The sequence below is a fragment of the Bombus flavifrons genome, chromosome 2, assembly GCF_040668555.2.
Source record: "Bombus flavifrons isolate JBK064 chromosome 2, iyBomFlav1_principal, whole genome shotgun sequence".
NCBI classification, from domain to species: Eukaryota; Metazoa; Arthropoda; class Insecta; order Hymenoptera; family Apidae; genus Bombus; species Bombus flavifrons.
The window spans coordinates 1,036,780-1,055,208 of record NC_138443.1 but is presented as its reverse complement, the minus strand read 5'-3'; the positions used below and the strand labels follow the sequence as shown (position 1 = coordinate 1,055,208).

The following is an 18,429-nucleotide window of genomic DNA, read 5'->3' as shown; positions in this document are numbered from 1 at the left end:
TAAGTATATTATATTGTTCTTTCTTACTTTTAATTTACGCAATATTTTTTCTTTTAATTGAAAAATATTTTTTGACTGAATTGGTATAATTATGCTAGTATTTCTCCTTTTTATGAAGTAACAATATTTATATTTCCTAGTAATTTCACTGTAAATGAAGTTAATTTCAAGCATAATTGAGTTGCTGCTCTTTCTCGTGTTAGTATTGTGAAAAGTCATATTGAAATGTGAATTATGAATGTGAAGATATAAATCATGTAGTTTGGCAATGTAGTGATGCTGAATTTTCTAAACTTTAATGTTTTAATGTTGCATATTTTTCGGATATTATTTAGTAGTTCGTTTATGGATATAAATACGAGTAGGTTTCTTAGTATCACTTGTAAATAAAAATGTAAGAATTAATATTTATAATTCATTGGTAAAAGTTTATTGAGAAATAGAACTGAAAAGATGATATTGTATAACGATAGTTTCCTTTCTTATAGGTTTTGTGCGCCTCGGTCAAGTGAAAATCGTTTAGGACAAATAGATTGAGGCAGAGTTAAAGAAATGAAGTATTTTCATTCCATGCTAAATTACACATGTTACGTTGTTGAAATTATTTGAAATATTGAAGCAAAATACATCCAAAATTGAGAATATGTATCAAGTCCTCAAGAAGTGAAATGTAAAAATATGTATCTATTACACATAACGTTTTGAAAGTAGATTAAAAAATTCTAAACTCGCATTTATTATCTAAGAATGCATGAGAAATTTTTTATATAATGCCACGAACATAAACTGCATCGATCCAACATATTTTTATTGTGAATATTTATAACCATAAATTCTCGCAAATTTTTATAAAAGTTGTAATATTTCAATTTTTCGAATAAATTTTCGAATATTTCTATGCGAGGATAATTTGTTGAACATGTTATCGAAATAAAAAGAATAATATATAAATTTGAAAGTGATATATTCCTATAAAAATAGCTATAAGAATAATTCATACATATATATGTCTATAAAAATTCATATATCTTGATCATGTTTATGATATTTATTACTTATCGGGTAGATTTATGATCGCTTTTCCGAAAAACCTTTTGTCTTTTATCAACAATAAATTTTTTGGAAAGAATTTTAGTTTTTAGTGGTTACTGGTGCATTCGAGTTTTGACATTAGAAAGACATTGTTACAAAAAAAATGTAATAAATGATGGACGATGGACCTGTGTCTGATAAATAGAGTAAAGTTCAATATTCATGTGCTATTTATAAATATACAACAACAAACGTTAGTAAATTGCACATTTTCTGTTAACTGCTAACTAATACCGAATTATACTCTTTAATATACAAAGTGTTACTGAATTAATGGTATAAGCTGAAACGAGCCGAATCTATATAAAAAAATAAATACGAAATGTAGAGTAACATTGTCCCTGCAGAGCTTTGTGTTCGAGGAAATCGAGTTTAAAAATTTGTCAAGTATACTTGAATTTGACTAATATCGGACTCAGCAAGAATAAATAATTGACAAAGAGTAAGGGTTACAGTTAGAGTTTCACATGCGAAAATAACTACAAAATGTAGAATACAACCTTTTCGTAAGATACTTTGTTTTCGAGAAAAGTAAATTTGAAAATGTAGTATACTCGTGCATTAAACCAGTCCTTAACTGTGTAACATGTTCAAACTTTACCATATTTTCTTGAAAATGAGGTCTTAAAAGGAAAAATTTTATTGCACATTTTTTTACTTATTTTTACACGTAGAATACCTCCTGCTGTTTGTTTACTCACACCTAGTATGTCATTAGCTAAGTTCAACTATACTACTTAACAAATTTTAAAACTCGATTTTCTGAAAAACGAAGCGACATTTGAAAAAATTTTATTCTATAGTTGTAACTTTTTTCTTCACGCAGGATCATCTCCTGTCGGCTTGCACTATCAATACGGTAACACCCTACCACCATTTTTGCTACGTTTAACATCCACCTCGGAACACTATGTATTTGTGTAACTACGGTATTTCATTATTTGGCAGATGTTCATATAAATATTCCCTTTCCAATCTCACCAAACATATTTCGTAAATACCCAGCAGAATATATCGCTTGTCAAAAATGCTACAAGTTCTCCAAATAACCCAATGTTGTCACTTGAAATGGGGTGAGAGATACAAATTTTTAGTACAAATGGCAAGATCATTCGCACATTAACTCGTTTAACGTCTATTTGCTATTTAATGCTTGTGTAGTGTCGTAAATATGGAATTTACAGCGTGAGATTATATCAGTCTTATGTTAAGCTCAGTGCAATTCTGGTGATTTAAGTTTAAGAAAAATGAGCAAGTGTAAATGTATGTGTGCGAAAGATACATGGCTGCATTAGCTTACCAAAATTCAAATGAGAAATAAAGAGCGTAAAATGTAAATGCGAGAAACGGAAGAAGTACGTGACGACAGAAAATTTTTCAAAAGTTTAATCTGTGAGATGTTTAACTACAAGCGAACTAAGAAAGGATTCTGGCTTAATTTTAATGCTTATGTCTTATTATAATATATATAATTAGTATATATTATTATATTATATACATATATAGATATACGTTATATACGTAGACGAATATAACATATGCGAAATACGAGTACATGAACGTTCCCACGCTGAAACACTAGCCAAGTCGTGTGATATATTACATATAATGTAGCGTCGCTATACGAGAACCAAAGTCAGTATAATTTCTTGAATTCGGAAGATACGAAACTTTATATGTTACATTATGTCGCAATAAAGCATGGTATGCAGCGAAATATGTGACACGATTTATGTATATCTTCGAATAACGACAAATTTTTTTAGGTAAAAATTTTAATCACATTCAAATTTTAATTTTACACCTTACGAATTACTACAATTATACTTAAAATTACATTTTATAAGAAAATTATAACTATTTATCTTTGAACAATTTAAACTAGTCTCGTACATCAGTATTGGAGTCCATTATTAATAGACTCCTGTCTTCCAAACAAGATCAGGCTGATAATTCTGGAGTTACAAGCTCAATATGCACATATTTATAACCCGTGCATTCAATCATGATGAATGACAGTCACGAAATCAGATTATCCGATCATATCGACAGAAGTTTCATGGGTCCGTGACATGTTACAGGATGCGATATAATAATTCGTGGTTGGAGCTGTAATTGCATATTATCAATTGAAGGTATACACTGGAAAATAGAGAAGCCCTCAATACGCTACGATTAATATCGTCGACACAAACAAACATGTTATAGTTGTTTAACAGCGTATAAAAAGAAAGTTTTGATATTTTCAAAACAAGTAGTATTTCAAAGAAAATAATGCGAATAAATATTTGTTAACATTCCATTCAATTGTTAGTTTACAAAATTTCTTTCTTTTTACATAATGATAGAAACATATCGAAAAGAGGAAAACCATTCTATGGCTAATAATAGTAATAACGAAATACTTTTAAAAATTACAAAAGTGAAACGACGAGCTAAATATCATTTCCTTGAATTCCGCACATCTTGATATTAGCAAAAGGTCAAACAGTATGTTAAATTGGGGACATTCCAGAAATTTTTGGCAGATACCTAAATATTTACTAACTTCACGTTTGATATACTGTCAGATCCTAAAAAAATAAGCAAGACTATCAAGTTTTTACAATCAAACGAACCTAGGAAAGAACATTTCCTGCTGCAGAAATTCTGACGTCGAAACTAAAAGGTATCTACGAAATCGTAAAATATCTGAAGAAATATGTAACATATTCCTCTCGTTCGTCTTGATTTATCAAACTTAATACTTATAAGATCCAGAAAGTCACCCTCCTATAATAAAACTTACTTTTTATGCTTTTCCCTATCCCTTCAAATGTATTCCTCTAGCATAAAAGGACAGAAGAATAATGTAAATTATATGTATATTACAGAACACTCAAAAAGGTAAAAGCCACAATTAATGAATAAATGTTAAAAGCACACAGTAGTTTTCTCTATTTCCAAAGAGGAGGTCATTTTCTATGAAATTCCTTGTACTTAACGTTATCACGAAATTTTACCAAGATGAGACTGTTCGGGTAGCGTAAAACATGCAAAAAATTACTACACGAACAGGATTTATGACAGAAACGTGACTTCATTGCTGTTTTTAAGATTCAGTATTTGCATCTCCTTTTATCCTGACTTTCTTGAATTCATTTATTTATGGTCAAGAAACTTACCGCGGTAATTAGGACTCGGAAAACTTACAATTTCTTTTGGCGTCTCCACGACGATTAATGAGCTGTAAAGTTGCGAAAAGTCGGACTGGGAACAGAAATTACGCGATCGCTAGATAATTTTCACAAATCAAAACGTGGGAACCATGTCTACCCACACAGTTGATTTGTTCGAGGCTCGTGGAAAAGGTCAGCAAATCGTTCGAAAAATTTTCATTGGCAATTTCGCGTCCATGCAATTTACTCGTAATCCTTTCAACGTATCAAAAAAAAAAAAAAAAAAGAAAAAAAATTGAGTTTATATTGATAATAAACGAATTTTAATATTAATTTGCATTGATAGTAAATTATTTTGTACAACACTTTTTCGTTATTATCGAAAATTGTTTTAAAGAAAAAATCACCTTTCAATTATGACAAGAAAATTTTTAATTAGTAGTGTATTAAAAATTTCTAAACAATAGTGATTATTTCAAAACTGTGTTCGTAAATTACAAATCCTAAATATCTATTATTCTGAAATATCCACTGTTACGTTAAGCATAAAGGCAAAATCTCCTTACTTCTACTTTCTGTAGATAGACAACACAAATTTTCTGTTTTTGATGTGTTGCAGCAAACATCAACTTTTACGCAATTCAAATTCAGAGCACATAAAATTCATACAGCGAATTTATGTAGCAAGTTAAAACCATTAAGCTGGCCAAGTCCATATGGAACAAATCACAGAAGTGATAAATATCTCTTCCATAACATACAATCGACTAAATGCACATTTCATTGTTGCCATAAGCACCGTGCATAAAATCATTTATATCGTACATATGATCATAATATTCTACTACACCAAATATGTTACAAAACCATTTCAAACATGTCATAGAACACATTCTTATCATAATACACAGAATATAACTGAATGTTGTAATCGCAAAGTGAACTTGAAACTTCTTGATCATATATATTATGAGGAAAACTAAATTATACTAGGTTTTGAAGATTTCATTACAGATCTATTTTATGATAGCTTATGTTCAAAACTAACAAGTGTTCTGTAACTTATGAGGCTAAACAATTATAAGGTTATGAAGTATTATGAAGTTAACAATTTCGTCAAATCTTAATTTCTATAAATTCCACTAAATGATGCAATTTATCTTTCCTACAAATAAAATAACCAAACTATGAAGATACCAGGAACAAAATGCGACGTTACGCAACGACTACAATGTCCTACGGAATTTAATCGGGAAGTATAGGCCTTTGAGCTCGCGACCACATTACATAAGGCAGTCACTTTCGGCTACTATCAGTCTGGCTGTGTAAAAGTTGCGGAACTGTAGCCGAAGACAAAATAAATCGTTCGTACGAAGGGTGAATCTGACGGAAAGTGGCATAATACGGGTAGGTATTTGGATTAGATTGCTATGTCAGACATACGGTTAGAAATTACTCGGAAAATACGCATTCCGATATTTCGTTAACCGAATCAGTACAACTGCCTTTCGCTATATTTAATCGCACGTTACACAAATTTGTACCTTAAAATTTGTACTTTAAGAACTAAGAATCAGTATAAACTACTCAGATAGTCGGGTATTTTGTAACTATATACCATAACTTGGCGATTGTAGTATTATATCGACGAACGCAAAATTTTCGAGAAATAAGTAGACGCCATAATATCTTCATTTTTATTCCAATCGTAACCAAACAGAAAATATGTCTGTCCTATTTAAATTCACGACTAGGTGAAGTGGCACTCGATCTTACTTTAACAAGCGCAAGATCGCGGTTTTATGGTTTCCAAGATTACCATGAGTTGCTCATAACTCGACGAAATCGAAAGGAAAATCATTCATGGTCTAAAGGGAAGAAAAAGAAGAAAGAGAACGTCGATATCAACATTTTGGGAAGAAATGTTTGTGGAGAGGGCTTGTATAGAGGATGTATGATCGTGAGATTTATTAAATATTATTGCTTGTTGTTGAAACTGTCGAATATATTTAAAATGATAAATTGATATACAGATAATGCTCGCAAAGACGCTCGTACTAACCGATTCGCTAAAACAATGTATAAGTCGTAAAATAGGATCGCTAATGACTCGTTAATTAGATCGCTGATAATTCGTTGATAACTGGTTGAAAACCGATCGACAACTGACTGTAACTCCTTTCCTTGCGATCGCGTCCGTTTATTTATACTGGTTGGGGGAGAACCGGAAAATTCGAATTCGTCTACGTTTGACGGTTGTATGTAGCAGCGACATTGTTTTGCCCGGAGTTTATTTGTTCTTACATTACTTGTAACCTAACAGTCTTGATACTCCGAGGCAAAACAACAACATGATTTGAATTGTTCTCTAAATCATATGCCGCTACATGTTGAATAAGCATTACGAAATGAGGAAGAAGAAAGGCGAACAGGATCGCGCTTCCATGGAACCTCCATCAAATTAAGCAATAAAAGGAATGTATTACAATAGTAACAACAAGCGATGCAAAGATCTTCAGTAAATAAATCCTATCATATTTCCATCTTCGTTTCGTCGATAACAAATAGGATATATGTCTTCCCTATTTAAATTCACGACTACATCAAGTAGCGCTTGATCTTACTTTAAGAATCGCAAGATCAAAATCTTATAATTCGAGAGGAAAATTCATACGTGATCTAAAAGATCACGGGCGAAAAAAAAGAAGGAAAGGAAGAAAAAAAATATCGATGATAACATGTAAAGAAGAGAGGTTGGATAACCATTACGGAATGAGGAAGGAGAACAAGATCATGATTCCGTGATTTCCTTCCATGAAACCTCTATCGAATTACTGCTTACTTCACCTAGACCGCGTCACGTCGTCCCGCTTATTTCTCAGTCGCATGCAATGCAAATGTAATCGAATAATAATATAGCGTAGCCAACGCTCCCAGTGGACCGCGAAGACATTCTCGTAAATAAAACGGTTGCGTTTATTCCAAGGAAATGTAGGAGTAAAATGGTCGCCGCTACTCTATGAAGAATCTAGAACAGGAGCGCGTTCGCTTGGGATCTAATCCCGAGAGAGCAACTGCGGCTCCTTTAAAAACAACGCGTCGATACAATTCCCAAAACGCACGACCCGATAATACTCATCCATCCTATGTTGCCAAAACCGTGATGAGCATATCATGGAACTTTCATTGTGAAGCTCAAATGAAACATTTGAATCGGCTCGGGCAAAAGTGTCTCTTTTCTTCCAACAAGTGGAAAGTACTATTATATGATGCTTTTCTAAACTTTGAGCTTAAATTTTTTCTTACGAGGTTTATTTAAGAATTAGTGGAGGGTACCAATAGTGAAAGGACGTGGATTTTGTCGATGAAGGCCCGATTCCCTCTTTTAAATGACGAATGTACAAATCATCTCGCTCGTATCATAGGAGAAATTTCTGCTTTAGTGAGATACCTTTACCATTTATTTTTGTAGCCATTTTTGCAGTTTTAACTACGTTTCTCGAAACACTGTACATCCTTTTAGAGAAGCATCCCTTGAAGTACGCACAATTGTCATTCACGCAACATGAGCCCTATCGCTTATTTAAAATTTAATTAAGCTATTATATCCATGAGCAGTATATGACCATGTCATAAGTTTACATAAACATCTTTCATCTATATTCCAGATATGTCACATTACTATGAATATTATTAGAAATATGTCAGAAGTCACATAGATAGAAAAACTTTACTTACTTTACAAATAAATAGAATTACTTAATCAAACAGTCTCGTATTTCTTTTAAATCCGAAGTCGAATTTTCCACGTGGAAATTTTTCTTTTCCAAATTGATAATCCGATCCATTCGATCGAACTAGGATATTAGAAAGCTGAACGTGAAAGATTATACATCTGGCAACAGTTGATAAGTGAAACAATACGCAGAGAGACTAAGGAGATTTAGGTCTATGAGTTATCGGAGTGGGAATTTATCGAAAAATTTTAGACAACGTTGAAAATCGCAAATATTTGTGGGTCGCTCCTCGTTTCGAGTGGGAATACCTGGATCGTGGAAACGGATAAAACGAATCGTCGATACGAATTCGTTGCAGCGTGTCGGATACCTGTAGGAATATATACGTAAAATGTAAAGTGAATATATTCGGACAGAAAATAAGTTAGTGAAATATTATGGCTGAAGAGAGCAACGAGAACTGCTATTTCAATCTTTTAGTAGGGTTTGATACGCGATAAATAATGACGGCTGCTTGTGACACCGGCATATTACAAGCTGGATCAAACAGACTTCGGTGGAAGCTCTACAATTTCTGTCGTTAATCAGGTACGAGTGACTAAAAGTAGATTAACTGAAAAACGCAGACAGAATAAGAAAGGATTCGTGTACGATCTGTTTACATCTGCAACTATCTTTAACTCATTTTCAGTTGAGACTTATCCCTATTAATCACCACGACAATGTATGTTTTAATACGAATGGTTAGTTAAATGTGACAGTATGGAGATACTTCATAAAGGATATTAATTTGAAAAAGAATTTATAACAGATATTCCCATATTTTCGTGCGCTCTTTAGGATATTTATATTTTAATCCCTTTAAAGAGTGGTTTTACTGGTTTTTAATAGAAGAATAATACGATGCATTATCGATGGATGTTGTACAATAATCGTTGTAAATTATACGCTGTATTAGTTACAAATAAATTCCTAATTCATAATTGGTGATACTAAGAATATCAACAATAGTTCATGGAATTTGCACGAGTGATTACATGACGTTTAGCATAATCTATATGTATGCAAATTACCTATATTAGTTTAACCAAAAGTTTCTCGACTTTGAAAGACCAGACATAGAGAAGACAAGACTTGCATAACTTAGTCCACGAACTTTTCGACTAGATTGATATACGTTTCTTCGTAAAAATCATAGGAAATATCACAAAATTTTGTGCAAAGATTTTATAGATTAAATCCGGCAACAACGATTTCGATTCCTGTACGATAAACTATACCTGCTACTGCTATAAAAATTCCAGGGCGAATCTTCCTTAATAACGTATGCAAAGATATAATAATAATACACCCAATTTTGAAAAAGATAAGTTGTCAGCATAATTTTAAAAGATAGTAGGTAAGTATAGGTATTAAAAGACTATACATATGTATAACAAACATATGTATAGATAGTTCCACTTATAGCGGGATCGAATATATTTCAGTGGCATCAAAAGCCACTCAGTATCGTCTTTGTAAAATTTACCTCGGGACGTGTTATCTCATTGGTCTCACAGACATCGGATTGAAACCTGCTTACTCATTCTAACAAATGTTTCTCCAAACATTTACCCTTCTACTTCAAAACAGCAAATCTCAAGAAGTCATTGATAGCAAATCCGAAATTCTGAAAAGCTCGACGTCGAGGTACGATATCGCGGGAAACAGCGATCCTCATATACGTGGGTTCAGTGCTTTTAGCAAGATTAAGCGTCATTTAGCGCGTACACATTAATTCGAAAATTAATTAACGAAGTAATCGGCATCGGTGTATATGAACGTCATTTACCGAACGTTGTTGCACTAAACCGAGCGTATGTTTCGAGCTTAGTCACGCATGTCAAAGAGAAACACATGATCACCGCGTTTCGAACGGAGACGTCGTAACTTGACCGAACAGAGTATGTACATGCACACTCGCGATTCACAATACAAACTTTATTAAGCGCATCGATGTGGAAACGACCCACCCGACTGTGGATCGAGTAATTAACTGTTGCATGCGCGGAAATTGATTACAGCTGGAACCTTTGAACAGATGCTTTTCGTTATCACTGTTTTCGTTTTGTACCCCGGGATGAAGTGCCGTTACTTGTTTCTGCCGTGCTTTCTATATATTTGTATAAATATATTGAATAATATTTAATTGCTAATCTAATTTAATGTAATGGTCATTTAAGCTATATACATATAACATGACATACATATATATGAATAATATATATCTAAATTTTTTCGAAGAAATATTTAGCACTAGCAAATGATTATAGCAAATGATGTACTTAACAAATTAAACTTCGCACGAGAACAAACGCAGCCAACCGTTGCTCCCACTCGAGCAACCAACCACCCATTATGAATTATAATTTTCGTGTATATAATTACGAAAATATCACGTTACGAGTACTTTATATACAGGAACATTTGTTTAAAATTCATCCGTTGGCGTATGTAAATTATTTACATTTACGCATGCCCGGACAGGATGATTACACGATTTGTAGTACGCTGAGACATTATTTACAAACGTCGATACCGTTCGAGAACATCAATCGCGAGTAGTTTGATAGAAATAATATTTGACGGATCCATGATCTTATTTGTGTTGTGGCATTGTTATTTGCGTTCAACAAAATGTAATTACAGCGAATAGTATCAATTACGAACACCGAAACAATAGGAAATGTTAGTCTCTTTTAATTGTCTGAATTAACTCACATAGGAACTCGATTTCATTCATAAAGATAAACGCTTTCTGTTTCTCAATTTTATCTGCATACGCATAGTATTAATGAAACATTAATTGCTAATGTACGAAGCATTATGCGTAGTAGGGCGTCCTTTTAATTTTTTCATATCAAATTATTCTTAGATTAAAAATCTTGCAATTAAAATTTCAGAATTAAAGTACAATGTTATGACCAAAAACCACTGATCAAGTTTAATACAAGATATATGTACTACTCTAATACAATGACTGAAGACAAAGCTAAATGACACTAAGTTCCTAAAATACGATTATGTCACGGAAATACATCAAACTTAGAACAATAGCAAAACCCTCGTAAAAGCAAGGTAACTAATATAGATTCAAGTAAGCTAGTATCCCAATTCTAATGGAAACCATTCTGAGAACAAATCTGGATTCTCGAAAGTTAATCTATGAAACAATCTTAGAATTCGTGTAATATCGTATACTAGAGTTATAAACTATAAAAATACCGACCCTTAATGCTTGTATCACCAGATTCCTGGAAGCCTCACTTCAGAAATTCATACTTCTAGACCATAATAACACTATTATCGAATCAATTCAATTGAATTCCTAATTCTTACATTCATAGCGAATAGCACTTGCACGCATACTTCAACGAAAAAGTACAGAACATCACTCAAATAAACGTAGAAATAATTTCACGCTGTCTCAGATTTGAAAAACTCGAGCTCAATTTATCAATTAGCCACTGATCACAAAATAATAATCTTGGTTGAAAACAAGTAAACTGATTAAAGAATAATAATTTTAGTTAAAAACAAATTATATACATTCTAATATTGAAATATATACATTTAATATTGCAATATTTAGTACGAAGAAATCATTATACCAATGCGCTAATATAAGCACAAGAAAAAGCGGAGCTATTCAATCCTATACTGATTCAGTTTTCCTTCAGCATTAACGAAGACAACTGATAAGAACGATCGAAAGTACAAGATCGTTCTATGCGAGTTAGGCTGCTCGATGCGCCGATCAAAATTTAATGCATCGTTTTCTCTAGACGCGTTGAAATATCGATGTTCGCCATTGCGCACGATCAACAAGGAAGATCGAACTGAAAACATGAACATGGACCGATCGAGGTAGCCGTCAGCAGACGGCACGCATGCATGTATCGTACAGGCCTACTAATTGAAGTAGCATGATGCTCGTCACGCGAGTGAAAGCCGACCGATCGTTTCGCCTCCAGCTGGAACTTTTCCCCGAGGGAACGCTTGATACGAGAAACGTTCAAACGGTAACGAAGAGGGCAATTACAAGTAATTGGGAATAGGTAAGTGGACCACGTGATGTCCTTATTTTCAAAAGAGCACGGCTTATTTCCCGCGCGCGACACCACCGCCCGCAGAAGGCCAAGCATGCAACGCGATAGCAAGGGAGAATTAGTTTAGCTCTGGCGATGTTAACGAGCCAGTCTCTCTACACGTATTTTTTCGTGAAAATATAATGCGTTCGCTGATCTCGTTTCTTTGTTGTGCTCCTTATTCATATACAAAATATTTTTAAAGAGAAAGAGGACATAAAAAAGAAACGTAGTAGATATATTTAGGTATAGGCTACTTAGGTCACAAGCATCGGAACAGTCTGGTCGATTTGTAGCAACCGTATTTGAAATCAGACAAAATATATGAATTAATGATGAACAAATATTTACATATTATGTATATATAAGGGAATTATATATAAGAAATATATAAGAATATATAATTTTTATAGAAACAGCGTTTACTCTCTTTTTATGAAATTAGCAAAATATAAATTACCTAGTCAGGAAGCGTAGAATAGAAATAATATTTTTACTGTTTACTGTATATATATACCGCTATATACAATATTAACTATCACTACTTCCATTAATATCAGAAGTCTTTCTATTATTTTAGAAATACCTTTTGAATTTTATTCGGGATTCACAAATTAAAGAATTTGGAAATAAAGAGCTTGTCAAGTATAATCTCATTTTCCAAGGGTGAATATTTCATACTCGAAGGTCATTAATGGGCCTGTCTTCATTACCTTGAGTTTCAAAAACCTCGAAACAATTTTGCAACCAAGAGCTTCTCCCCTGTAACAGAGAATTTCACCCGTCAATGATTTCAACGTCACTCTGATAATTTCAGAACACTCTTTTGAATAATGAACCACGAAGAAATCGAGCATTGTTGCAATGCGACTCTTCCTTTCACTGATGGAATTCAAGATCGGCCTCTGGTTCAATTCAACTTGAAAAGTACCGTCGTGTACTTCCTAAAACGAATCGAAAATCGTATTTACGAAATGGAATTCGCGAAGTTTTCGGTGATATCGCCGACACGTGTCCAGAACCACCGGAATTCTTGGAATAGTTGAAGGTTTGTATCCGTCTTGAAACAGACGAATCGATGCGACGCTTTGCCGCCACACAGCCGATCTACCACTTATCCGAACTATCCAACGCAACTCGGCCGTTACGAGAAACAATCGGTACACGTCCAACTTCCGATCGCGATGGCAGATACAATTTCACTCTAATCTCGAAAGCAAAGCGTAGTGGCGACTCAATGGTAATGTCGTTTAACGTTACAAAAGGAGATGGATGTAGAGAAACGCAGGAGAGAATGGAGCTAGTTGTCACCAGGAACTCGTTGCCATAGGTCACATTATTCGTTGTTAAATTTTAGTTTACGAAGATCGGAGGTTGTCGTTGAGACACGTAAATATGTCTATCGTTTCAATATTTTAAAGATGATTCTAACAGGATGAGACAAGTTTTATAAGAAGAAGAATTCGTTGCTAAAGTGCGGATATCTACTTTCGTTTATAGAAAATGTCAATGTAAAAGATATATAAAGATCACCGGAGAAAGATATGATGTCATATTTTTCATATGAGGGCAATTTAAGAATTTAATACATTGTTCGATCAATTACACATTACCAAAACTATCTTTTTGTTAAATTTGATTATGGGATTCTTCTCAAAGATATTTACCTCAGAAATATTGATTTCTCTTAAAAATATTGCTTGTCATATTTTAAATATGTATTAGATATGTACGAGCATCAGTTTCTTTCACAAAACTTTATGAATTTTTTATCTATTGCTGAGAGGCTTATATCTTCCAACCGAATAAATTGTTTCCTTTTTTAAATATGCAATATGCTATTATATTAAAGTGCGCATTTTTAATTATTAAGTAACATTAAAAATCAACGAACTTGTGCTTATCATATTTTTCTCCAATAAGCTTATCGTTTACATGTTTCAAAGATGGTTCTGACAGGATGAGATAAGCAGAAGGAAAATTGTTGAGTTGAAGTTTCGTCAGTGATGCATGCATCCAGTAGAATCTTCGATTTTAATCACTGTTCAGAAAGCACGAAACGCTCGAGACATAACCGTAAAAGATGACATTTTCGAATTCTATGGCTAATATTGATCTTATATTTGATCTCATGCCAGGACAACATTAAACGGCTCGATTAAAATTGGTCGCTGCAACGAATACTCGCAATGAATATTCGTTGAAACGTTCGATGACGGATAAAATTACGATATGTTTAAAGCTAGTGCATTTTTGTAGAAAAATAAGTATGTACAGATCTAAATAATTTCAATAAAAGGATCGTTCGATTTTAAACAACCTGTTAATGTCTCAAATATTATAGCATAACCGCAAAAGGAATTGACAAGATTGAGAAAAGATGGAACAAGCTCAGCATCGACAACTTATAACAGAATATTTTCTGTTCTATCTATTGGATAATGTTACGAGTATCGGATCAATACAAGTGTTGATAGCTCGGGATATATTTTGGAGAGAAAAGATATATTTACAGAAAGATCTCTAAACGTTCAAATCTTTTCAAACATACATACAATATCACTAATAATACAAATTAAGGAATTCGTAACGAAATTATTACATGGCAAAACCAACATTATAAAAGGTGTCACAATAGAAAATTTCACTAAAAATCTTTATTAGGAAAATTATTATATATCAAAGATATTAATATATTTAACAACTGCTTTATTTTTTTATTTCACTATATTATTCTTTTAAATAAAAATATGCTTTTTCAGGACACCCAATATAATACTTTGTTTCATTCTTACTTTCCAAAAAAATATAATATATACACCCAGCTATTATTTTGCAAGACAAAGACTTTCCGACTAATTTTTAAATCTATCGCTTAAAATTATCTCTAATCATTTAAATACATAACATTCACTACGAATGATAGAAGAGGAGACAGAAACAGAATACACCCAAATGGTAAATATAACGAAAGAAATATAATTCGAAACTAAATTCTCGGATAAAAAAGCTCGTACCAGTGTTTCTAATGCTAGACATCACGTGTAAGGAATAAAATCACAACTCATACGATCTCTTTCACACGGCGATATATGTATCGCGATACGTACATGTATAATGTCATACACGTATCGCATACGTGTATCGCCATGTGAAAAAGGCTAAGGATTTCTATCTTTCCTATTTACGCCCTGTCTGGTCGCTAAAGACTGGAAGAGGGGAAAACTACCGAACAATCGATTACTCGCTACGCTTGGATACTGGGCGGAAACAACTGAACATTATTCGCATGTTTTTCCTTTCGGCGCTTCGCATAATAATTTCCGTGTGTATAGTGTATACTCAATCAGAGTAGATAGCAGTAACACTTACGGGAACCGATATACGAACCACTGGCAGTTTATTCGACATTTTCTATGACTGTTGCTCCTAGCTGGCGCACTCAGAGCTGCATCCATATAAAAGAAAAAAAATCAATTACCGTTGTTTTCGCTGGTGAAATTTAATCTCTTGGCTAGTTAGTTTTTACAATTGTTCGACTACGGCGCAGTCGTTTGTAACATCGAAACATTAAAACGACGAGCAACTTATTTGTTTCGAAGTTGAGAATATATATCTGTACTTGAGAGCATCAAATTAGAATCAGTTCATCTCCTTCGGAATTAAGTTACATACGTCGCCTATCCTACCGCTCGTCCTTTATTTCATTCCTTATTTGGTTTTTTATTTTGTTTGTTTCGTTCTTTATTTCGTTCTTTATTTCGTTCTGTATTTCGTTCTTCCTCACAAATTTATTATTTATTAAAAATAGAGAAGATTTAGTGGTGTTAATTTTTTTAAATGCGATATTACCTTGTCAAACATCATCTGGTTACATATCCAAAAAGATAGATTTGGAAAATTTCATTTTAAAAGCTGATTTAGCGAAGAGAGCTTTTAATTCTATGGAGATTGCGGTCCTAAAAATTCCATTGCAAGTCTGGGTATATCTGAGAAATATAATAACTTTAATCCATGTTGCGGTACTAATTTTTGCATAAAAATTGTCCGCATGCAAGAAAAGTATTTAATTTTACTAAATTAACAAATTATTCGTTCTTCCTTTGCTCTTTATTTTCTTCCATATTTTCTTTCGTTGTCAGATATATTTCAGGTACAGATATATTTCTCTAATTTTCTACTGATCACATCAAATTTACGTAAAATAGACGTAAAATTCTCCAAATGATGTTTTATTAACTCACGTTAAGAATTACAAGATTACTCTTGTGTAAATAAAAATCTATATTAGATTACATGTATAAATGATTCTCTATAAAATGATTTTCTCTAATAGATATACAGAAAATAAGATCCATTCAATTCAAAATGTATAATTCTTATATTAAAAGTAGGATACTTTTTGTGAATAAATTAATTACTAGTTATCAATGATAACTAGTTGTTGTTGATATTATAAATGAAATATTAACTCGTCTTTACGAGTTCATAATATAAAGAAAAACAATCTTTCTCAGGTATACTCTGTACAATGAATGGAAACCAACCATGTGATCGCGAACTTTCATTATAATGACTGATTATCTCTACTGCTGTAGAAATCACCTACATTAACGCTACTATCTATATTAAGAGAACTAGCATTCGTAATGTCATAATAACTCTGCAACTATACCCAAAAAATAAAAAGGATGATATTTAAGCTGTTCAATGTATGTTTCACGAAGATAGACTTAAAATCCAATAAAATGTCGCAATCATCGCCTGAAATTTTTTAACAATGAATTATAATACACTCATAGCGGATTATACACTCAAATATGAAGAAAGTAAAAAGTAGTTTAATATGTAATTAGATCATACTTAGGCCAATCGTGATAGAAAAATTATACAAGCCAGCAGTATTTGTAAAAATCATCATGAGACGTATTATCCTATCAATCTCTGAAGAGTTAACAAATTTATTGCATATATTATATGTCTATGATCTTCTAACACACAATAATAAAAATGTAAAATGTATGTACAAGGTTTTAAATTGTGAATTGTAAATTTTGTATAAAAATTATTTTCCAACGTATACATAGCACATATAGGCAAGGAAAATCCGATTAGTGACGGATATGTATATTCAACATGAAATTTAGAAAAGATACTTTCACGATAATTTACGTAAAACGTATACATAAAATTTGCCAATAAGAAGATAAATATTTTATAAAAATGATTTGTTAGTTAATAGACATGTAACATAGATAATAAAGAACGGCTCAATGACCGTGATAATTCTGAAAAGCGATCAATTTTATTCGGCACAGAAATGAAATTATACTCTCCCTCTTGAACACCGGCCATTAAGCGTTCGTTTGCCGTGGTGAATGAAATCTCGCTTTAAAACGCGTGCTAACGATTGATATTTCTAATTTCCGGCCGATATTCCCCGGTCCAGGTATAGAGCTAATGGAGAGTGAGCTTTTAAGTCCCTTATTCCCGTCGATAAATCTATCATCTGGCAAATTTCGTCGACGAAAAAAACAACCGTCGACACGCGGTCGACGCTACAACGATGATAAAGCTGCATAGTTATCGCGATTACAGCCAACAATCCTCCTGTCGTTTCTATGGGTTTGTCCCGTTGGAACATGTGCGAGAGTCGTCGTCGTTATATCGACGACATGAGCGTGTCGAAATCGTTTGGTTGCTCGATACAACGAGCACGGAAATTCGTTTGAAATTTAAATCACGCGGCTAACATGCAAATCGAGGATGCCATTAAGAAGCGATACGTCGCGCGTCGCGGTGACGATTTGTAATGGCGTGGCAAGTCGAAATCTCGTTCCATCAAAGTCAAAGACTGGTAGATTACTTTACAATTTCTCGAGTTCTTAAATAGGGGATTTTTAACGACGATAAAAAACAGATTTATTTAGCTTGGTGCATAAAAATATAAAATCGAACGGAATATAAAATTTTGGATAAATTCTAATTTTTAGAAATTATTACAGTTTTACGGTGATTATTAAAAACGACGTAATCGTGGTTAGCTTATAGTTTGGAGTTATAGTTTGGAGTTATAAAAAACCATTTTTTTTTTTTTTTTCTATAATATCTTTAGAAGATAAAAGTTTTGAAGACGTATTAATTGGTTGATAACACGTAACTGAAATTCTCAAGTAATAAGTAATCAGAGAATAAAATTTTGCGAAGTTTTACAAAAAACTTCTCAATGGATGCCCTAATTTTACACTATTTTTCGAAAAGTATTTTGACAATTAAAAGGGAAAACGGTAAATACTCGAAAAGAGTACACGTTTT

At 32.8% G+C, this 18,429-nt stretch overlaps 2 protein-coding genes across 6 annotated transcripts in view; one reads left to right on the top strand and one right to left on the bottom strand.

Annotated features, from left to right (window-relative positions):
- The window catches only part of Fkbp59 (FK506-binding protein 59kD), a 172,689-nt gene that overhangs the window by 78,775 nt on the left and 75,485 nt on the right, over positions 1 to 18,429 (top strand). The window lies entirely within an intron of this gene.
- Positions 1 to 18,429, bottom strand: part of LOC138186730 (uncharacterized) — a 205,949-nt gene that overhangs the window by 179,933 nt on the left and 7,587 nt on the right. The window contains exon 2 of one of the 5 annotated variants that reach the window (XM_069126887.1): positions 15,487 to 15,562. The exons of the other annotated variants lie outside the window; for them this stretch is intronic. Within the exon in view, the coding sequence (XP_068982988.1) occupies positions 15,487 to 15,525 (39 nt within the window). The 5' untranslated portion in view covers positions 15,526 to 15,562. The remainder of the gene's footprint in view (positions 1 to 15,486; positions 15,563 to 18,429) is intronic. 5 annotated transcript variants of the gene reach the window in all.